The 21,667-nt window shown below is 39.3% G+C and overlaps 6 protein-coding genes across 10 annotated transcripts; 5 read left to right on the top strand and 1 right to left on the bottom strand.

The window, feature by feature from the left end:
- Positions 1 to 639, top strand: LOC121751816. Its single transcript, XM_042146611.1, has one exon. The coding sequence runs from the start codon at positions 1 to 3 to the stop codon at positions 637 to 639; it is 639 nt and encodes a 212-aa protein (XP_042002545.1).
- Positions 640 to 3,268: 2,629 nt separating this feature from the next.
- LOC121751815 lies at positions 3,269 to 3,904 on the top strand. The gene has a single exon (XM_042146610.1). It carries the CDS (start codon positions 3,269 to 3,271, stop codon positions 3,902 to 3,904), a length of 636 nt encoding a protein of 211 aa, XP_042002544.1.
- A 1,060-nt stretch (positions 3,905 to 4,964) lies between these two features.
- On the top strand, positions 4,965 to 5,756 carry LOC121751472. The gene has a single exon (XM_042146221.1). It carries the CDS (start codon positions 5,044 to 5,046, stop codon positions 5,662 to 5,664), a length of 621 nt encoding a protein of 206 aa, XP_042002155.1. The 5' UTR covers positions 4,965 to 5,043; the 3' UTR covers positions 5,665 to 5,756.
- Positions 5,757 to 11,820: 6,064 nt separating this feature from the next.
- On the top strand, positions 11,821 to 12,285 carry LOC121751814 (dachshund homolog 1-like). Its single transcript, XM_042146609.1, has one exon. It carries the CDS (start codon positions 11,821 to 11,823, stop codon positions 12,283 to 12,285), a length of 465 nt encoding a protein of 154 aa, XP_042002543.1.
- Positions 12,286 to 14,819: 2,534 nt separating this feature from the next.
- Positions 14,820 to 16,791, top strand: LOC121753092 (reticulon-like protein B1). The gene is made up of 5 exons (XM_042148260.1): positions 14,820 to 15,199; positions 15,654 to 15,834; positions 15,925 to 16,066; positions 16,278 to 16,347; positions 16,448 to 16,791. The coding sequence occupies exons 1-5, from the start codon at positions 14,986 to 14,988 to the stop codon at positions 16,615 to 16,617; spliced, it is 777 nt and encodes a 258-aa protein (XP_042004194.1). The 5' UTR covers positions 14,820 to 14,985; the 3' UTR covers positions 16,618 to 16,791.
- A 635-nt stretch (positions 16,792 to 17,426) lies between these two features.
- On the bottom strand, positions 17,427 to 20,061 carry LOC121753405 (F-box protein At5g52880-like). Of its 5 annotated transcripts, none has more exons than XM_042148697.1 (6): positions 19,668 to 20,061; positions 19,422 to 19,573; positions 18,784 to 18,871; positions 18,484 to 18,677; positions 17,852 to 17,988; positions 17,427 to 17,709 (listed from the first exon to the last, which is right to left on the bottom strand). In XM_042148697.1, the coding sequence occupies exons 1-6, from the start codon at positions 19,895 to 19,897 to the stop codon at positions 17,596 to 17,598; spliced, it is 915 nt and encodes a 304-aa protein (XP_042004631.1). In that variant the 5' UTR covers positions 19,898 to 20,061; the 3' UTR covers positions 17,427 to 17,595. The 5 variants fall into 5 exon arrangements, with proteins under 5 accessions (XP_042004631.1, XP_042004633.1, XP_042004632.1 ...); XM_042148699.1 differs by having other exon boundaries at positions 17,852 to 17,964; XM_042148698.1 differs by having other exon boundaries at positions 18,784 to 18,865.
- Positions 20,062 to 21,667: the final 1,606 nt, after the last annotated feature.

The raw sequence follows: 21,667 nt of genomic DNA, 5'->3' as shown, positions 1-21,667 counted from the left end.
ATGGCCGAGAAGGAGCAACAATCAGCATATCCGGCACGCAACGGCAACACGGAGGCCGCCACTGCAGCCGCCGCTCACGACGCCACGAGAGCTCAGCGGAAGAAGAAGCGCAACAAATGCATCCTCTACATCCTTCTGTTCATCGTCTTCCAAACCGCAATTATCACCGTATTCGCCCTAACCATTATGAAAGTCCGAACTCCGAGATTCCGCATCCGCAGCGCCGCCATCACTAATTTCAACGCCGGCACTGCGGCGAGCCCGTCGCTGCAGGCCACCATAACTCCCGAATTCACGGTGAAGAACGCCAACTTCGGACGCTACAAATACCGCAACACCACCGTCGAATTCTTCTACAGAGGAACCAGAGTGGGCCAGGTTTCCGTCCTAAACTCGAAAACCGGTTGGAGATCGACCAAGAGATTCACTCACTCCGCCGTCGAGTTGAATATCAGCGGCAGCCCTCAGCTCGCCGAGGATTTGAGAGCGGGAGTGGTGCCGATCACGAGCACGGCGAGGATGGGAGGGAAAGTGGAGCTCATTTTCATCATGAAGAAAAACAAAGCTACTAATATGAATTGCACCATGAATATCGTCACTGCCTCGCCACAGAGTTTTAGCAACATCTTATGCAGATGATTTCTCTCTGTTATAGGAGTACTAGATTTTAATTTTCCATTTCGATTTACATGTTTTTTTTTTCTTTTTTCGCCCTTTTCTATTTTTCCTTTTACGCATTGTAATATATGGCACATATATATATACTCATATTGGTTTTTTTATTTATGGAATACTAATCATGTTGACTCAACTTATTTTAACACAAGTAATACCCGCAAGTGTACGAGACTAGTGTATCAATTAGCAAGCAAGAGTATCGTATCCCACAGAGACAAGATTATATCAACTCAAGTACCACGAACAAACGTTGATTACTATCTAGACAATCGAATAGGAATTGGTTTTGTTCTAACACTACTAAAAGCATATAAAAAGTAAAAGTAAACAAAAGTAACAAAAGAGAATTAAACACAAGGAGAAGTATCACAAGGAGAAGAGTAGAGCTTTGGATCCAACTACAATGGAAATGTCGTGCAATTACTTCAACAACTTCGACTACCCATTTTATGTCTCTAGGATTACTAGGAAAGTCGCTAGTCTAGGTTGAGCCCCCTCTCAAGTGTACTCACCCCGTTGATTAACCCTTAATATTGAAGTATCCTTCTAATATGTTTAGATTAACTCCAAGGCACAAAAGACCCAAACCCTCACAAAGGATCCCCTCTCTCGAGTGTAGATTATCAATGTGATGTTCACTCTTTTATCACCCCTAGTTAGGTATCTCTCGATTACTACTATCTAGGTAAACAAACTAAATTGGTAGCTAAACAATTTAATTGAAAAAGCACAACAGTGAACAAAGAAATCACAAGAGCTAAGCAATATAAAGAAGTCCTTGAATTAATCACAAACATCGACTGTAGTCTTCACCAAAACTCCACAATAAATTTAGCTACTCATGTTCTTCATGAAAACCAACACAAAGGATTCAATCAAATACATAATAAAGCAAACTAGATACTCCTGTGAGATAGAGTTATGGAATGGAAACTTCAATATCTCGATTTGTAGTCTTCAATCTTCAAATCTCTCTTCAAAGTGTTCTTGGGAGTGTTTGAGAGTGTGGTAGGCGGTGGTTCTCGAATAGATTGAACCCTAGCCTTTTTTTCTTTTTAATCCCCATAAAAAATTGCGTTTTTGGCAAAAGAATCCGTCAAAACAACATACCAGGCCGGGTGGATTAATACACTGTTAATAAACCCGGCCGGGTGGTCATTTTTGACCCTATTAGAGCATCAGCAATGGAGGCGTCAAAACCGCGACGCCGATTTTTCGTCGACGCCGGTTCTGACGCCGAACCATTGCGACCGGCGTCGGCGAAATCGGCGTCAACTTCGGCGTGGCCATGCCGATTCGTGTGATGACGCCGGTTCTAACGCCGATCCTCACGGCGCCATTGTAGGCACTGGATCGGCGTCAGATTTTAATTTTTAATTTTTTTTTCGAAAACACTATATATACGCGCTTTGAACGTCGCACCACTTGTTTTAACGAGTACTCTCTCTATCTTTCTTTCTATACAAGATCAATAACGAGCAATGGAGAACAACTACGAAGGTACTCCAGTGACTCACAGGGGATGGTCTCAGACTCCCCCGACTCCCGGGGTAGGTTCTCAGACTCCCCCGACTCCCGGGGTAGGGTCCCAGACTTCCCCGGCTCCTGGGGGAGGTGGTTGGCCTCCGATGACCGGGTACTACAACATGTACCCGTGGCAGTAGATGATGCCGGGGTGGGCACCCGGCATGCAGCCACCGGCGCAGCAGATGATTCCACCGCCGCAGGGGACGCCCGGGGGGGACAACGCCTATCGGCCGACTTTTGATTTTTCCACCGGTTCTTCGCACACATCGACCCCAACGGATGCACAGTATACGGAGACCTTCTCCTTAGCGAACTTGGGTTTTGATATTAACGAGGTTCCGGAAACTCTCATTCAAAGCCAGGGAGTAGGGCGGGGTAAGAAGAAGGGCAAGGCTAAGAAGGTCGGCGAGTCGTCGCAGCCGTTGGAGGATAGCCGGGTCCGGAGGAAGTGGACGGACGCGGAGAACGTTGCGGTTGCCAAGGCGTGGGTGAATGTCTGCGACGATCCTCTCGTGAAGAAGGGCTGGGCGACGACAGAGACGAGGACGGCGGCGAGGAGTGATTTTTTTTACTTTTTTAATTGTACTTTTTAATTTTTGTACTTTTTTAAAAATTATTGTACTTTTTTTAAATTAATGTACTTTTTAAATTTTAATAGCATTATTCGAATTTCCCGTATTTGTCTCGTAAATTAAATTCCGTATGTTGATACGATTGTAAATTAAATTATATAATTGTTATTAATATCCGCGGTTCAAAATGACGTGAACACGTTGAAAAGTAATTTACTAATGCGATGGAGTACCTAAAAAATATCAGCGGAAGCTTCTATCTATAATTAACAAATTAGAGTATACATGGATTAATTTAAAGTAAGCTCACCAAAGAAAGTCATATTAGCCGTCTCACGCACGCGCTATAACTCAATCAAATTCAAGTGTTTATAGTTTGACTATCTATATATTTCCAAGGCTATATATATTTGAACTCGCATCACCTCCTCCACCTTCAATTAAAGTGATTTTACCAAATACATATTTTCTTCACAAAACTAAAATCAGAGATGGCTGAAAAACAACAGTCAGCATATGCAGGCAACGGCTACATACGGAGCGGTGACACGGAGGCGGCTGCGGCCCACAACATGAGAGAGCAGCGCAAGAAGAAGCGCAACAAATGCATCCTCTACATCCTCCTCTTCATCGTCTTCCAAACCGCAATCATCACCGTTTTCGCCCTAACAATTATGAAAGTCCGAACCCCCAAGTTCCGAATCCGCAGCGCCGCCATCACCGATTTCAACGCCGGCACTGCGGCGAGCCCGTCGCTGCGGGCATCCATAACTCCCGAATTCACGGTGAAGAATGCAAACTTCGGGCGCTACAAATACCGCAACACCACCGTCGAATTCTTCTACAGAGGGACCAGAGTGGGCCAGGTTTCCATCCCGAACTCGAAAGCCGGGTGGAGATCGACCAAGAGAATCACTCACTCCGCCATCGAGTTGAATCTCAGCGGCAGCCCTCAGCTGGCCGCCGATTTGACCGCGGGAGTGGTGCCGATCACGAGCACGGCGAGGATGGGAGGGAAAGTGGAGCTCATCTTCATCATGAAGAAGAACAAAGCTACCAATATGAATTGCAACATGGAAATCGTCACTGCATCGCCACAGACCATTAGGAACATCGCCTGCAAATGATATCTTTCTATTTTTTCATTTTTATTTTCATGTTTTCATATTTTCGTTTTACTTTTATTTTTTGAATGTGATCGAATATTTTTTGTCTTGTTGTAGCGCTTTGTCATTTGTAGATCCATTATAAATTTATACTGTAATAAAAATATTGATTCTGAAATATTTCTTGTGCATTCTCTCACAAAGTGTCAAAGTTAATTAGTTAGCAGCTTAACACCATTAATAAAATCACGTGACGTTAATCAATATACGCAATAGAGGATTGAAACAAAATTACGATAAACACCCAACTTTCAACTTTAGATGAAACATTAGTTTTTAATGTTGTTTTACAAAAAAATAAGAATTGGATTCTGCAATTTTGTCTGAAATACTAGATTAATTATTTAGGGATGTTAGATTTAAGCTCTGATTTTTTTTCAACAATTAAACCTAATATTGATTTTGTTCAACCCTATTGGGAATATATAAATTCCAGAGTGCCCACATAAAATACACGTCGATTTTGTGCTTTCCATGTCATAGTCCGAAAATGTGAGCCTAAACCATTACTTATGCAACTTTTTACATTTTCATTGAAGGGGAAAATTAATGCCCATACTTCAATAAATAGCTTAGAAAATTACTTTTAAGATATGGAGTATATTTCATAGCTTCAAGTACACTTTTTCCCGGAGATTAAATCTCGCCTTGATTATGTGTAATTGAATAGTCAACGCTGGCAAGGTCATTGATCACATGGAAAATAGAAGTTTCTGCTTCTGCCTATATTTAAATCCTTAAGAAGGAGTAATATAATATGGTTTTGTTACAAAAACGTTTCCTCTCTATTCCACACTAACCCATCAAGTCAAGATTAGCCCTTAACGCGTGACATTAAAACCCTAAAATAATAATGCTAACTACTTACTCTTCACAAAAAATAATTAGTTCCCTAACACTTTTTCTAGAAGCCATTAGTTACTTCAAAACTAAAATATCAACTTCTCCCTCCCTCCTCAATGGCTATATATACTCGATTAACTCCTACTATCTTACTCATCACCAGCAGCATTAACACAAAACACACATTCACCAAAACAAAAAAACCCTAGTTTTTAAATCTCCATTTCCTCTTAATTTGCTCATTAATAAAAAAGAAAATGGGTGCAGACAAGGAGCAGCAATCGCCGCAACCACTGGCACCGGCCTACGCCTATCCACGAAGCATCGACGCTGAGGCGGCTCACGACGGCGCTGAGCTGCGCAAGAGGAAGCGCGCGAAATGCATCCTCTACATCGCCGCCTTCGCCATCTTCCAAATCGCAGTAATCACAGTCTTCGCCCTAACCGTGATGAAGGTCAAAACGCCCAAATTCCGCATCCGAGAGGCCACGCTCTCCGACTTCACCGCCGGAACCGCCTCACTGCGGGCCACCCTCAGCGCCGAGCTCGCCGTGAAGAACGCCAACTTCGGGCCGTACAAGTACCGCAGCACCACCGTGGAGTTCTTCTACCGCGGGGCGAAGATAGGCGAGGTTCTCGTCCCCGGCTCGAAGGCTAACTGGAAGACTACAAAGGAGATAAGTGCCGCCGCCGTGGAGTTGGATCTGAGTGGTGACCCTCGGCTTCCCGGCGAGGTGGTGCGGATAACGAGTTCGGCGAAGATGGAGGGGAAAGTAGAGATGCTGTTTTTTATGAAGAAGGATAGATCGACGGAGATGAATTGCTCTATGGATATTGTGACGGCGTCAAGGACTGTTAAGAATATTGAATGCGAATGATTTGTTTTATTTTCATTTTTATTGTGACTGATTATTGATAATGTATTCTTTTGATATTTGTGTACGAGTTTGCAATCTAGATTGATTTTATGTGAATTACATATCCCATGCATCAATTCAAGTTCTTTAAGTTTTGTGATAATTTTGTATGGTTTTGCAAGAAAGGCTTACTTCTTTTCAGTCCAAAGCTAAGTACTGGAAAGGACAATATGCCAGCTTAATTATTTTGTTGATAATTTGAGTGATAATGGTATCTTATGGAGTAAAAGTAAAATAATAATAATATATGCCAGCTTAGGAACTTCATATGTCTATTAGTTCATTAGACTTAACATGAAATAGTCACGTTCATAATATTAGAAAATTAATAAAATATGATCATTTCCCAACGAAGGATTTTGTGGCCCTGGATTATAACAAAATGGGAGTGAAAAATGACTAATTTATCGTACTCCTGTAATTATTATAGCCAAACTCGAGATATATTCGATTCACGATAGCTAAAAAATTCCACTCCTAGTGAATTACGGATTTTCATGAAAAGTAAATTTATCTTTGTGTACTGTTATATTATTGTTTTAGTATTATAACTGACAATAAATTAAAAACTATATTGAGATCCTAAATATCAATAACATATAGTAAGACCCATGCCATATTGAACCAAGGAGGATTGATCGTATTTGTCTTTATGAGCGAGACATTAAAAGAATTGAATTTATACTTTATCGATGGTGATGAAAAGAGCAATGGAATATCATTAAATGTGACATGTGGGGAAACATGAATTTAAATATGGGAAGTCAAACAGTACCTACCACAATGCAAGCCACGATATATGGATCAAATTAATCCTCTTGGATTATACGCGTTAGTTTTGAGTTTTTCTTTACTCCATCACCAAACAAAAGAACATTTTTGCTATTATTTTTTTGCTCGGAAGTGTGTTTTATTATTTTGGTATATACATCAATAAAAATTTTATTTCACTTTTACTGTAAATTGTAAACACATCTCTATCGGCCATATTTTATTACTATAAAATTAATAAAAGGGTCTAATATTCTAATAATTTTTTCAAATCACACTTCTTCAAAAATTTTAAAACTCATACTCAAAGTAAGACTCTTGTTTATAAATGGAGGAAGTACTACAATTTAAAGACCATGTTTCTATATAAAATTTCTAAGTATATAGAAACATATTTTATTTATTAGCCAGCATGAGTAATTATAACCAGACTATCAAATGGGAATATTGGGCCTGTAAACCTTTCCTTTCGGCTCGATTATGATTATTACAAGATTAAATTAGTATTTATTTATATATTTTTAGTGGCACCAATTCTCCTCAGAAAATGAATATCATAGGGTTTGACCTCAATTTCCTGAATTCTTGTAAAGACTTTTAGTGCGGGTCCTCGTTCATTACTATTTTTGGCTGATCATTCCAAATTAATTGTCAATGTGTTCAAATCGGAGTGTGAAATATTGGAAAAATAAGCTTGCAAAGCAAATTGGAAAAACCGCAACTAAGGTAATCGTTTTCAACAATGACATAAACAAAACACGCTTTCGGTAATAATAGGGGTTTTTTTCCTTGGTAATAATAGTGTGTCCCAAAATGTAATTGTCTTTAAAATAAGACACTTGTTAGTTTCGAACAAGAAAAAAAGGTATATATTACATTAATTTAAAACGAATAACTATTCTGAATGTCGAATGCGTTACGTTTAACTAACCACAAAATTCAGATACCCAAATAGTCAAATCTGACGTGTGAGAACACAGCGAATGAAGCGATGCCTTTGTCCAACATAATTTAATTGAGTCACCGCCAATTTATAGTCTGAAACCGAGCCAATTAAAGGAAGCAACAAAAAAAATCCTAACCCATCATATTCCTCAGTAGAAGCATCTGAAGACATTAATCACAAGTACAGCAATAAATTCAAACCACTTATCACAATAAAAAAAATAAAAATTGATATGGACCTTTTCACTAGTAAATCCCAAAAATCCATTCATAATTCATTTTATGATTGCATTGCATTACCGAGCGATGCACCGGCATCACAAATTTCAATATCAGTAACAATTTATCAACGCAAATATCGATTGCGGGTGTCATGTCATCCCCATAGTCGACGTCTGACCAGGTTCACCATCGGACTAAATCGCCTTTATTATGCCGACACAATCGATCCGTAAAACTGAGACTATTGATTGCAGACATTGTGTGATGATGCGTTGTTGGGGCATTGTATAGTAAAAATAGTTCGATAATTTTTTTTGGTCTGACTATTTTTAATTTGTTGTAAAATCTACATAATGCAATATACTCTCTTGGAAAATCTACCCGACATTAATTGTGTTGCAAGAATAAAGAAAATAAAATAACACAATGTAACAAAAGTCAGACTGAGCACATACTAATGTAGCAGGAGTATGTTTTTTCTACAGTTTCCAGAAAATTTCCCTCTTTATAGGACTCCACAATCTCCCAACTCTCTCACAATCACTAATCCAATACCAAAATTTGCAACCTTTCAAAAAAATACTGGATTAATCTCTATTTATCTCCAGTAATTCGTTGTCAGTTTCAATGGCTGAAAAGGAGCAACAATCGCCACTTCCACTAGCACCGGCCCGCTACGGTCTTTCCCGGAGCGACGCCGAGGCCGCCGCCAATCCAGACGGGCGCGCAGCCGAGCAGCGAAGAATAAACATAAACAAGCGTAGAAAATGCTTGCTCTACGTCTTCCTCTTCGCAGTTCTCCAAACCGGAATCATACTCCTCTTCACTTTCACTGTGATGAGGATCAGAACTCCGAAGTTTCGCGTGCTTGCCGCCACGCTGGAGTTTTCTAACTCCAGTGTGGCGCTGCCGACAAACGGCTCGCTGAGGGTGGCCATGACCGCCGAACTCGGCGTCAAGAACTCCAATTTAGGCCGTTTCAGATACGGAAGAACGGCCGTGTATTTCTTCTACAACGGCGCGCAGGTGGGGGAGGCGGCGGTGGGGGCCGGCCGCGCGAACTGGAGGTCGACCGAGAGGCTGAAGATGAAGGTGAAGGTGGATGTGAATGTGGCTGATTCGGCTCAGCTTGAGCGTGATTTGACGGCTGGAGTGGTGGCGCTGACGAGCCGAGCCGAGATGAGGGGGGATGTGAGGCTGGCGATGGTGTTTGAGAAGAAGAGGTCGGCTGAGATGAATTGTAGCATGGAAATTGTTACGGGAAATCAAAACATTAGGAATATTGTTTGCGATTGATAAAGTTTTTTAATTATTACGCGTATAGGGAGTATTTGATGTTGGGATCGTGTTCGGTCAATGGACTTTGACCAATAATAAATGTGACGAGACATTTAATTTTGTAAAATTAAGTGCAATAGCGACGATCTACTTTCGGAGTAGATGACCGTGGTATATTCATTTTCTCCAAACCGATTCCCGGTGAGTGAGCAATTATGAATTAAAGTTTGTTACAATTACGAGCTATAAATGAGCTATGAGATAAAACCAACAGATTAATTAAAAATGTTAATTATCTCACATTGGTGGAGAGAACCTTATTAAACATGTATTTAATAAGATGAATTATTACGTGTAATAATTATAGTGGACTAAGATAGGCAGTAGAGTCCATGCGTGCACGCTGCCTCGTCACGAGCCACGAGCCGCGCTCTGGTCATCGTGACCCCTGCCCCGCACCCCGTCCGTCGGGTGCCACGTGTCAAAAGGTTCACGATGGGCCTGACGCACATCGGGTGCTAAAAAGTCCACGACGGACCCCGACGTATAGCGGGTCCCAAACGGTCCACGTCGGACCCCGACGCATCGTGTGGTCGTGTAGCGTGTCCAGATGCATCATGTCTCTCCAGCTCCCGTAACGACTTGTAAACCCCTGCGGTTCCCGTCGTGTAGCGTGTCCAGATGTGTCGTTTTATCTTTGGGGACGACACGCCAATCCGAGAGCACTACCGGGGCGTATCTCGTCTTGCGGAAAGAGGACTTCTCGACTTGGCCTACAAATTATATCTACGGAAAGAGGACTTCTCGACTTGGCCTACAAATTATATCTACGGTTTAGAGTTCATTGGGTTGTATTACGTCTGGTTAGTGTATCTTTGTGTCCAAGTAATCATTCAAAATGTTGTATGAGTTATGACTACTAGAGTTTGTCATAGAAATTTCTATTTACACCTGAAGGGATTCGAACGCTAGTCTCAAGAATAATCTGCTATCTTCAGTTCGAAGTGTCCAATACGGCAACATACTAGATGATATATTTTTTTTATCGGATATACATAAATTGTAAAGACAGTGTCAAGACCGAATCGTACCTAAAACATTTGAAAATAAAAAAGATCTGACATGAAAAATTAGTTTTTCAGCTATTGTATATATTAATTGATCTGAAATTTCAATAAAATGAGTTAAATTAATTAAAAGGGCAAAACTATACTCTTTTAGTAAATTGAGTAATAGTAATATATTTGTATACGCCTGCTACCATTAATTTTGATCAAACATATCGATTATTTAAGTTTTAACATTTATTATATATTCCTAACATATTTCACGATGAGATGCCCCAATACACTTCTCTCTCCTCCCATTTGATTTGAGCCCATTTTATCAAACCCTTTTGTTAGAGAGACAGCAACTGAGGCCCAAGTAGCCCAATCTAACCTATTGGCCTTTATTAGCAGTAATAGTTTTCTTTCCCTAGATTTTTTTTTAAAAAAATCTTAGTATATGAAATGCGATATGCATAATCATGCGATATACATTGATTATCCTGTAGGGAATCTGGTACTCCTTAATTTGTACTCTTTATTATGCGTGGTCTAATATACATGTAAATATGTAATCATACAATATAAAAATTCTCCTAATTGAACACATTATTTTCATATATTCTCTGGAAATCTGAATACGCATCTAGTGAAAATTCGAACAAAACCTATGATAAAATCAATAAAAATTCCGAATACAACAAAAGATAAGATGTTTTGTCTTGGAAAGTGACTTGGAATTTGGAAACAAACAGCATTATGCTTCATGTATCATAAGTCTCTATATACTTTGGTGGCGTTCGGTGTCATGACTAATATCATGAGACTATCCATCTAAGAGTAACCACAATGGTTAGGCGCGGCTATAGCCACGCCTCGGGGCTAGCTCGGGGCGGTCCATAGTGGCGGAGATGTCCGCCCACGGGGCGGACGACGAATAGGCGAGTTTGGGGCGAGGACGCGGCGGATAGCCGGGGCGCCTATAGTGGAGCGGTGGGCGGACACGGCGGTAGGGCGGCGAATTTTTTAATTTTAATTTTAATTTTAGTTTTAATTTTAATTTTAAGTTTAATTCTAATTTCTTCACGTATAGTCGTTTTCTTTTAATTATGTATAGTCCGATAAATTTATTCATAATTGCTTGAAACATTAAAATGAAAATTTTGGGGCTATTGGTGTCCACCATAGTGGGCGGAAATAAAATTTTGGGGCTATGGACAAAAAAACTAGGGCTATGGACAAAAACTGGGGCAGAGCTATTGGGCGTGTCCGCCTTATAGTGGACACCCTAAGATTAAGTTGTGAGATTATTTTAGTTGGAGGGGAGGCTATGACTAATTATCATGAGACTATCCATCGAGAATTAAGGTGAAGGGTTCAATCTTATGAACCAAACATGATACATATTTAATCATGAGATTTAATCTTGCCAACCGAACACCCCAAAATTAAGAGCATAAAAGAAGGTAAATGGATAATTAGTTAAATAAAGGAATTAAACTGAAATGATGCCCAGTAACGGCCCAAAACGCGGACCCATGTAGCAGGTCCAGTAGGAATGGTTCACCATATGGAGGGGATCCTCTGCTTTGCGAAATAGTTAGGCACAACAAATAAAATAATCAAATAAAATAATATAAAATAAATTAAATATTTACATATTATTTTAATGCTGTATTAGGGCATCCACAGTAGGGGCGGCGCGCCGGCCGCCCCCAATCCGCCGCCCGCCCCCCGGATTTATTTTTAATTATTTTCAAAAATTGTATTATAAATACCTCTCTTCCACCACCCATTTTACACCCTTTTCAAACACTCTCCATTAATTCACTCTCTGCACTTTCACTCTCAAAAAATGCATGTTGGAGTCTACGAATCACCCGCCACTGACGAATCGGGATATGACGGCTATCCTTCCCAGCCTTGGGGTTGGAGTCAAACTCCCCCTCCTTGGGGATCGAGTCCAACTCATCCTCCATCTCAGCCGTGGAGGTCGAGTCCCACGCCCCACCCTTTTCAAAGGAATTTGAGCCGCTCGGCGTTTGGAGATTACAGACCCAACCTGGACGCGCTTAACCATCCGCTGCCGGAGACCCCTTTCCATTCCAGCCAATCTCCTTCCACCGATGCAGATCGAGATGCACTAGAGACGATGATGGGTCTGCTCAGTCCGGACGTACTGGATACGCCGGCAGCACGCGTGGATACGCCCATTCCGACGAGAGTCGGCGGGTCCGGTGGGGCGGGTGGAAGCAGTGGCGGAGGCGGAAGAGGCGGCAGCCGCGGTGGCAGCGGCGCCGGCAGTGGCGGTGGCGGCTAGGGCAGCGGCGCAGGTAGCGACGGTGGCGGTGAGGGCAGCGGCGCAGGTAGCCGGCGGTGGACGGGCCACGCACTACACCAAAGCGGAGTCCATTGCTGTGGCGCGGGGTGAGATGCCGTCACATCGGACCCCATAGTGGGCACCGATCAGACCGAGGGGAGCTTTTGGAAACGCGTCCTATTGGCATACAACAAGTTCAAACCTCGAGGCGCAAAACTGCGTGACGGGGAACAGCTCTGCAAAAAGTGGTCTAGGATTCTGCATGCCACCGAGCGGTTCGCGGGCATATACGAGAACAACCTGCTCAGTGCTGAGAGTGACCGAAGCGAAGCCGTCGTGAAGGCGATGTCTATGACCCAATTCAACACGGAAGGCTGGCCGAAGTTCACCATGTGGGAGGAGTATCTTGTTCTCGAGCACTGTCTGAAATTCAAGGCCATCTGTGCGCAAGAGCGGGCAGGAGCTCCTGGGGCAAAGCATACTAGACACAACATAGTCGGGGACTATAGCAGCGGCTCGCAATCATTCAACCTCAACGATGAGCAAACCGAAGAGCCCTCCGCTACACACTCTAGGCGCCCACGCCCTCCGGGACAACATGCCTCTATCCGAAGCGCTAGAGTGGCTGGAAGTTCCTCCCGCATATCGTCGGCCGGGTCTGGATCTCGCATCCCGCAACCCGCCCCTATACCGCAACCCATGACCCCTGGTCCTCACGAGGTCTTGAGGGAGAACCTAGATGTGCAGTTGATGAAACAACTGCAGGAAAATTACCGTTTCTACGAGACCGCAACCGACCCGGTCATCAAGGGTATATACTGGAAACTCATAAGTCGGATCCAGCGCCGACTAGGCTTGTCTGATGAGGATTTGGCAGGGGCGGCCGGCGGCAGCGGGGGAGGCGGCGGAGAAGAGGAGGAGGAATCCGACTCCGCCACCGAGTAGACGGTGGCGGCGTTTTTATTTGTATTATTTTTAAATGTTCGTTGTATAATTTTACCGTTTCCAATACAACGAATATTCGGTCCCAATTACCTCGTTTTCTAATTATTTACATTACGATAATTTTAATTATAATTGATTTAAAATAAACGAAAATAAAATAAAATGAAAAGTGGCTAAAATTTTTGGGCTATTGGAAGTGTCCACTTTATAGCTGCGGACATTTTTTTTTATGGACGTCAACAAATAAATTGGGGTTGTGGACAAAAAAGGTGTCAGAGCTATTGGAAGTGTCTGCCTTACGGTGGATGCTCTTGAAGACTGCAGGATCTGCTGTGCTATTTAGAACAGTAGAGGGATACCGGCCCCCACCACAGTCCGATGTTAGGCAAGTGGTGGCCACAACTCACCTGCTTCCACGCACGTCCCAACCTTTATGATTTGTAAGCACGTTCAGTTCAAGTCTCATATCACTCACTCTCTTTCCCTCTCCTCAACCTCAAGATTCCTACGTACTCGCCGCCTAAATCTCATTCAACAATATTTTTATCTCTAAATCTTATTCCATGATATATTTTTATCTCTAAATTGGAATTTTCACCCCTCGCAATCTCTAATTTGGATTTTTTCCGTCAAAAGTACAAGTAGATATATTTTTGTTGAATTGTCATAAAAATAACTCTATAAAATTTGGTCATATTCTGGATAATTCTATATTTTTTAAAAATAATTAATTGTATTATAACTTGACATTTTAAATAATTATTGTATGTATTATGTGGCAAACAGGAAATACCATATAGACATAATGTTTGAGCTATTTAAACGATACTTATTTTTTTTAAGACATGTATCCAGTCACGTCTTTAATTTTTATACATATATGTGTGACGTCAATAGATTTAGAACACGCAGCATGCTGATTTTTATACAATTTTATACAAAGTTATCACATTGACAAGAATTTGGCTAAACTTGATAGTTTTTCTGATAATTTACTAGTAGTACTTAATTTTTTTTATTTTGCATTTTTAAAAAGTAATTTATTCATGCAAAGTGTGTATATGTAAAATAATGGTCTTGGAATGTTTATGATTAAATTGTTTCAATATGATTAAATTAACGAGATTACTCAAGCTAGATTTATCTAATCGAACAATCACATAACATAATTTTATATAATCCATCAAATCTTCTCTATATTTCAATATGTGTATTTTTGTATCAATGTGGAGATAATATAATTAAATGAGAGGAATGAAGTAATATGGAGTAGTAATATTTCAATTCACCTCAATGTTAATAGTTAATATATTTGTAGTTGTTATTTAAGTAGAATTCCCTACACTCTACGGATGTACATGAATTGTTCTCTTTTTAACTTTTTAGACATAATCCGTAATTTTATTTAGTTGAAATTTCATTTAATCCATTTTTACTTTTAAAAAAAAGGTAGATCGTTCGTGATCTACTATGAGGAAAAAACAATTGACTACAGGCTACAGCTGCAAAAGAAAGTAACGTCCGTTAAACATATTGGGAATTTCTTTTCTCGATTTCCGTTACTCCGAACCAAGCGGCTCGGATTCTTCGCACCCCAGCCTCGGCAATCCCAAATCCAATACCTTTCTTAAAACCCTTCCATTTCTCATTCTTCTTCTCTCTCACATTTGAAGTGAAAGTAGTGGGAGCGCAGTGTATCTAGCGACTGAAGCCCTACTTTTCGGTGGCGGGGATTGAGATCGAAGTTTGGAATCAATGGCCGATCACGCCGGTGAGCACGAGAAGCACGTATCTGCTGCTGAATCACTGATCGACAAGATCACTGACAAATTCCACGGCAGCGGCTCGTCGTCATCTGACTCCGACGATGACGGTGACCTCAAATCCAAGGCATCCGCCATGAAGGCCAAGATCTACCGTTTGTTTGGCCGTGAGAAGCCAGTGCACAAGGTTTTGGGCGGCGGAAAACGTATGTTGTTGCCTTTTCTTTTGGTATATTTCATTATCGAATGTTTCGATTGGTTGATGGATGCGCAATCTCGATGTGTTCAGATTTGGTGGCTCTGCTAATGTCGAGTATGAGATTTGTGAATGTAATGTGCTTTTATATGTACCTGAAATTCAATCAGGGACGATGCAGATTTGCTTTGGATGAATCTGGAAGTTAATTCGCCGCTTGTTATGATCAGAATTTAGTTTATATTGATTTGTTAGATTGTGATCTCTTAGGTTATTTTATGATTTGGATTGTATTTTTTGTTAATCTGTTTTATCGTGTTATGGTCTTCAGAAAATTATCATGGATGTCTATCTGATCTGCTATAACATTTGTTTAAAAATTCAGGCGTTTGAGAATGTAGAAATTCACCCATTTCTTTCATACTACAATTACTGATCTATTGATGCACCTATTTTTCTGGCAGCTGCTGACATTTTCCTATGGAGGGACAAGAAAGTTACTGGCGGTGTGCTAGGTCTTGCTACTGCAATTTGGGTGCTTTTTGAATTGCTTGAGTATCACCTGCTCACCCTAGTTTGCCACATCCTGATTCTTGGTTTGGCAGTCGTTTTCTTGTGGTCAAATGCATCAACCTTCATCAACAAGTACGGTTATTTGTGATGTGAATACCCTGATTAAAAGTTCCATTCGTCTTAAGTGTTCTTATATGTCTTACTTCCAATATATCTTCTCAGGTCCCCACCAAAGATCCCTGAAGTTGTTCTTCCTCAGGATGTTGTCCTCGGTGTAGCATCAGCCCTTAGGACAGAAATCAACTCACTTTTTGCCTTGCTTCGAGTTGCGGCATCTGGGCGAGATTTGAAGAAATTCCTTGCTGTATGTATCTAAACACCTATAGAGCATAAGTTTTCTTTTTTGATAGATCACATATGTATTGGCCAGCTGTGACCAGAATATACCTCATGGATTTTCAGTTTTGTAATTTTTTTTAAGGCTAATTCTGTTTCTTTGTTTTGGTTTTCTTCCAAAGTTCACTATTGTACCATCAATCTCTTGCTCATTAGTGTATTGCATTCTGTCAAAATAGGTGATTGCTGGCCTTTGGACTGTGTCAATGCTGGGATCCTGCTTCAACTCCCTTACCCTGTTTTACATTTGTAAGTAGCTGTATTTTATCTCAGTTACTGATTACTTATGCTTACCCTGTATAGTGAACGTAAGATCTGCACTACCTCATTTTGTATTCTTCTCATACAGGTTTCGTTTTGTTGCACACGGTTCCTGTTCTTTATGAAAAGTACGAAGACCAGGTTGATGCTTTTGCTGAGAAGGCTGAGGCCGAGTTCAAAAAACAATATGCTGTGTTTGATGCCAAGGTTTTGAGTAAAATTCCAAAAGGCCCTCTTAAAGATAAGAAGTTTGCTTAGAAGATTGCTTCGCGTGAGGTGGTGCAACTAGGTCTTGAAAGGCCTTGTATTTCCATTTCCATTCTTGTTGTTGTGGCTAAGTTGTCTGATGCCTGATGGAACCCATGTTTGGTCGTTTGCTTTTTATTTTATATTTTTATTTTATTTTATTTTATTTTATTTTATTTTATTTTACATCTGGGTTCATAGTTTAAAATGCTTTGATTTATAGCGGTTTTGAGTTTGCGTTGCACCACCAGAGTTTGGAATTATATTGCTTTACAATTATGGATAGTCCAAAATTAATTGGAATGGTGACTGATGAGTAGCAGAGCTTAGAAAACCCAGAACTACTTCTGCATCGCCTCTTTGCTAAATACAGTCTACTACTTTGGTTACCAATGTATGTTGAATTCTTCAAGAAACTGATCTGGTTTTGTTCTAATATCTCCCTCCATCCCAAGAAAGTTGAGACAAAACTTTTAAGCACAAAAATTAAGAATTTATATTAAATAAATAGGAGAGATGAAAAAATTAGAAAAGATAAGAAAGAGTAAAGTAAATGATGGAATAAAGTAAAAGTGACTAGATGTTTTGTCTTTTGTTAAAAAAGGAAATGACTCAACTTTATTGGAATGGATTAAAAAGGAATACGAGTCAATTTTTTTAGGACGGAGGGAGTACTCGTTAGGAAAGGGCACTTCTGTGCATTTTCCCCAACCACAAATTCCATAGATACAATCAACAACATATGAGCTTATCGAATTTGTCTGAGACCACCAACTAACTAGTTTTTTATATATCATAGCTCAGAGCTTAAGAGGAGACAATTTTAATGGCAGAAGCCTACTCTTTTAACATAAAATCTCCTCTAATAAAATCAACCCTTAACCCAGCCAATGCAAGAAATACAATTGAATGAGATGCTGGGCTCTCCAAACACCTAAAAACACAATTTACAACATTTCATAACATGGTGTTTCGCCATAAGATTATCAGCTAATATTGCCTAGGATAGGCCCATAGCCTCAAGGCAAACTCATCATCAGTATCACTGTCACTATATGAGGAAGACTCAGATGACACAAAGCCATTTAAAATGAAGTCATCAATCTGAGAATCCCATAAAAACAATTAGTTAGATTTGGTTTTGTGACAAAAGTTGAAGTTAGAAGATGAAAGAGTGAAGCATGTAAAGAAACAAAATAGCTCAACTGAAGTTAGATTTTGGAATAGAAAGTGTTTTTGAAGTCACCTTTTCTATTGACATAGGCATGATTTGGTGCTCTACTTCATTTCTTCTTCCGGTCTGATTGGAACATCTGTTGCGATTAAGCCAAACAATTGAACGGCAACTTGAACAGTATCCTGTACAACATCCCAGTTTTTCATCTGAAATAAATAAAATAATATAAAATAAAATAAAATAAAATAAAAGTTCAGTATTAGAATGCGATATAAATGGATAAGACATCGTTTCATTGAAATAGGACCACGAACAATCCATATAAACACATGGAGAGTGGGGGAGGCATGTGTGGGTTGGTGCACATATCAAAACAGCAAGACTGAAATTCCCATGTAGTACAATTTCACCAGTGCTGCTCCACATGATAAACTTCTATTGATAGATATCGGACATATTCGTAGTAAAAGCATTTGAATAGGATTTTCGACAATGTTCACGTTTTCTGTGTAATTCATTGTTTTTTGTTAGATTAATCTTCTCAATGACCTCTGGATATTTTAAAAATCTTCATCTAATCGGATACTTTTATCAGTACAGTCACTATCCTTGGTTGCCACCCTTTGTAATTAATTTTATGAACTTACATTCCCATGCAACTCTTGTAAAAAAGACCAAAACAGACCAAGGAAATCACATACCTTTATAGGCCGCTTCGAATGCAAATCTATAGTTAACACCAAATGCTGTAATGCTGTCAATCTGACGCATCTCATTTTTAGTCGTTCCAACTGTTTCAAGTCCCTTGTTCTTCATAACATTCTCACAATTGTTAAAGTAAGTGTCATACAACAATTTCCATAGACAGTTGTCACCAGCAGCGCCATTCCATGACCTGTAAATTGACCCTCAAATGAGAAGCCACTTCCAACATGTACCATCGTGATGACGGGAAAAGACAAGCATAAAAAAACATCTTGAGTGATGAGTAAAGGAAGTACCGGCACACTGCAGAAGCAGAAAGTAGAGATTTCACATCTAAGAAGCCAAACATGTGTACAAGAACATCCTGAGGAAGCTGATCTATAACTGGAACACAAGGAGACAAACTCAAATACAATCTGGAAAAAGGAAAACCATATAAACAAAGGACCGATAGTTGATGCCCATTATACGATAACGCTACAATCAAGAATGAGGCACAGTAGCTACATTAAAGGTTTGCTCTTTTCTATGGCCCAATACGTGCAACAAATCACAGGTTAATATTTTACGAGAAGGCCAAAACTAAGCTAGTGCATCAAGTGAGGAGGCCTTTGGATCAAATAAATGAATATTTGCCTTTCGACTTGAAGTGAACACGATACTGCATTCTAATGCTTAGAGAGGGATTAATGTATCAAACTCAATAGTGCATCTACATATACATCGATCAGTTCAACCTAAAGATTTAAGTAATAAATTCAAAATCCAGCTTATCTATCATCCTTCCTATATCACAACCCTAGATCATTCATTTAAAATCATCAACCAAAAAGGAATTAATTTCCACACCAAAAACAAGATCACAATTTACAATACAGTACAAACAGCAACAAAGCCTTTATCCCAAACAAGTCGAAGTAAAGTGAAAAAGCACCTTCTTCTTTATTTGTCTTGGATTTTCTCTTACTCGCAACAACTGCATGCTTGTGTTCCGTGACAGCCAATGCTCTCTTTTGCTTCGGCAAAGCAAATTCCGCACTTTGCAGAAGAGAATTAGCAGCTGAAATTGCTGACTGCGTCTGCATCCTGGATTTTCAATCAATAAATAATCCAAAAAAAAAAAAACAAAAAATGCACAATTCATAAACCTTAATATCACAAAATCTATCCCCCGGCTTACTCAGGGAGAAGGCGGAAAGCGAAAATTGTATCCTGGAAAATGAGCGATTGAAGATTTTTGGGGAACTTAGAGTAGGCATTTTTAAGAAGGAAGCTCAATTGTTTAGATGCGAAGAAATATTGGGAGGGTTTGGAGAGGCATTCTTTGATTGATAAAGATTGGTATCGATCAATTGGGTTGTTGAATCTCCCAGCTGCACAACTATTGATTATTCGATTCCGGGTAACCATCTCAAAACTGCAGATTTCCTGATTCGGAGAAATTGACAAGAACAAATAATTCACCGCCGTTTCATGAGGAATCGACAATTGAATTGGGCTTAATTTAGAAGATGTGTTCTTCCTCCTCTACTATTCATGGACGATATAGTTGGACTCAATCGACTATTTTTTAGTATTTTGTTTGGATATAAAGTATGAATGAAATAACTACTATTAATAATATAAATCATTCATAATATTATTGGAAATATTAATAATGTCTTATCTATACTATTAATCTATATTTTCCGAAAAATTCATACCGATCTTGAAACTGATTGGTAGAGATGTGATTCATATAAATTTTCCTTCAAAATAAGGAAAATATACCTCTAACTTATGGAACTCTTGAGTCATACTCCCACAAAGTGGACAGATCTTCTAAAATTTTCCATGACTATGAACTTCGATAGTAGCACTCTACTCTACTATCTTACCCTATATGCTTTTTCTGTGTTTGTACTTGAGTATAATTGGTTTTCTAGAATTTACAGACTCACTTGAATATGGAGGAGTTGGATACATCACAACTCAAATCTCCAATCTCCAATCTCCAAAATCATGTAATACGTTGTGATTAGCTGATGTTTTATGCAAAAAAAAAAAACACTAGTTCAAATTGTGAAATCCTCCTCCCGAGGGATAGAAGTCGGAGAAGGTGAACGTTTGTTCGGTTTGGCCAGGTCGCGAGGGATGGAAATCGGGAAGAGGTGACAACGATAAAGAAGCCACATGATTTGAAGTGGATGGTATGTCTTGTGATACATGATCAGCCAAGAACGGAAGTAAGACTAAATGAAACCGATGCTTTAAAAATAATAATAGTATTAAAATTTTAATTTTAATTGTAATAACTTTATAATGTTCGCAATCTTAAAATATCAACAAATATAGCTAAAAGAGACATGCATATTTTTTTTATCTTAGATTTTGTGTATAGAGGAGTGTGATTAATTAATTAATTAATTCATGTTTAATTATGTTTTGAATTATGTGATATAGTTCCGACAGTAAACAACGAAACGGACCGGAAACATTCTACATTAAAATTACTTGAAATTCACATGGTGTCTACAATTGTAGTTGAGAAGTCATTCTGACATATCATATATATATAAGGTTTAAACATAATAATTGAATAATTTATGTGTATTTAATTCGCACTGTGTCTGTGAAAGAATGAATCGAAATTTGCACTTGAAATTTGCAAGGTACCATAGGTATAAGGTTAAACCATAGTAATTAAATAATTGAATAACTCACGAGATGAGAGAGAGTATTAATTATATATTAAAATATAAATGGTAGTTAATGAATAAATTAAAAAAAGACTTTAACAACCTTCAAACCAATTCTCCTTTGACAGCAGTGTTTTAAAGATCTTCTCTGTATTGTCGGCAGAAGGCAGATCAACCATGATTATGTTTGAAATAAACCAAAAACAAGCATAATGTGCGGAGATCTTTCAAACAAACGGTAGACTTCTGGGAGTGCCTATTACCACAGAACTAGAATGAAAATTCTAGTTTATTTTGTTTATTCTATTTTTCATAATAAATAATTCTATCCTTGAAAATTCATATCGATCTTGAAACTGATTGTTAGAGATGCGATTCACTCAATAACTTTTCCTTCAAAATAAGGAATATATACCTAACTTAACGAACTATTAACTCATACTCTCACAGAGTGTACAGTTGTATTCTTATAAAAACATCTTATTAATTAAATTATGCTTAT

Source organism: Salvia splendens, chromosome 10, assembly GCF_004379255.2.
Source record: "Salvia splendens isolate huo1 chromosome 10, SspV2, whole genome shotgun sequence".
NCBI lineage: Eukaryota > Viridiplantae > Streptophyta > Magnoliopsida > Lamiales > Lamiaceae > Salvia > Salvia splendens.
This window is presented reverse-complemented; position numbering and strand designations above follow the sequence as displayed.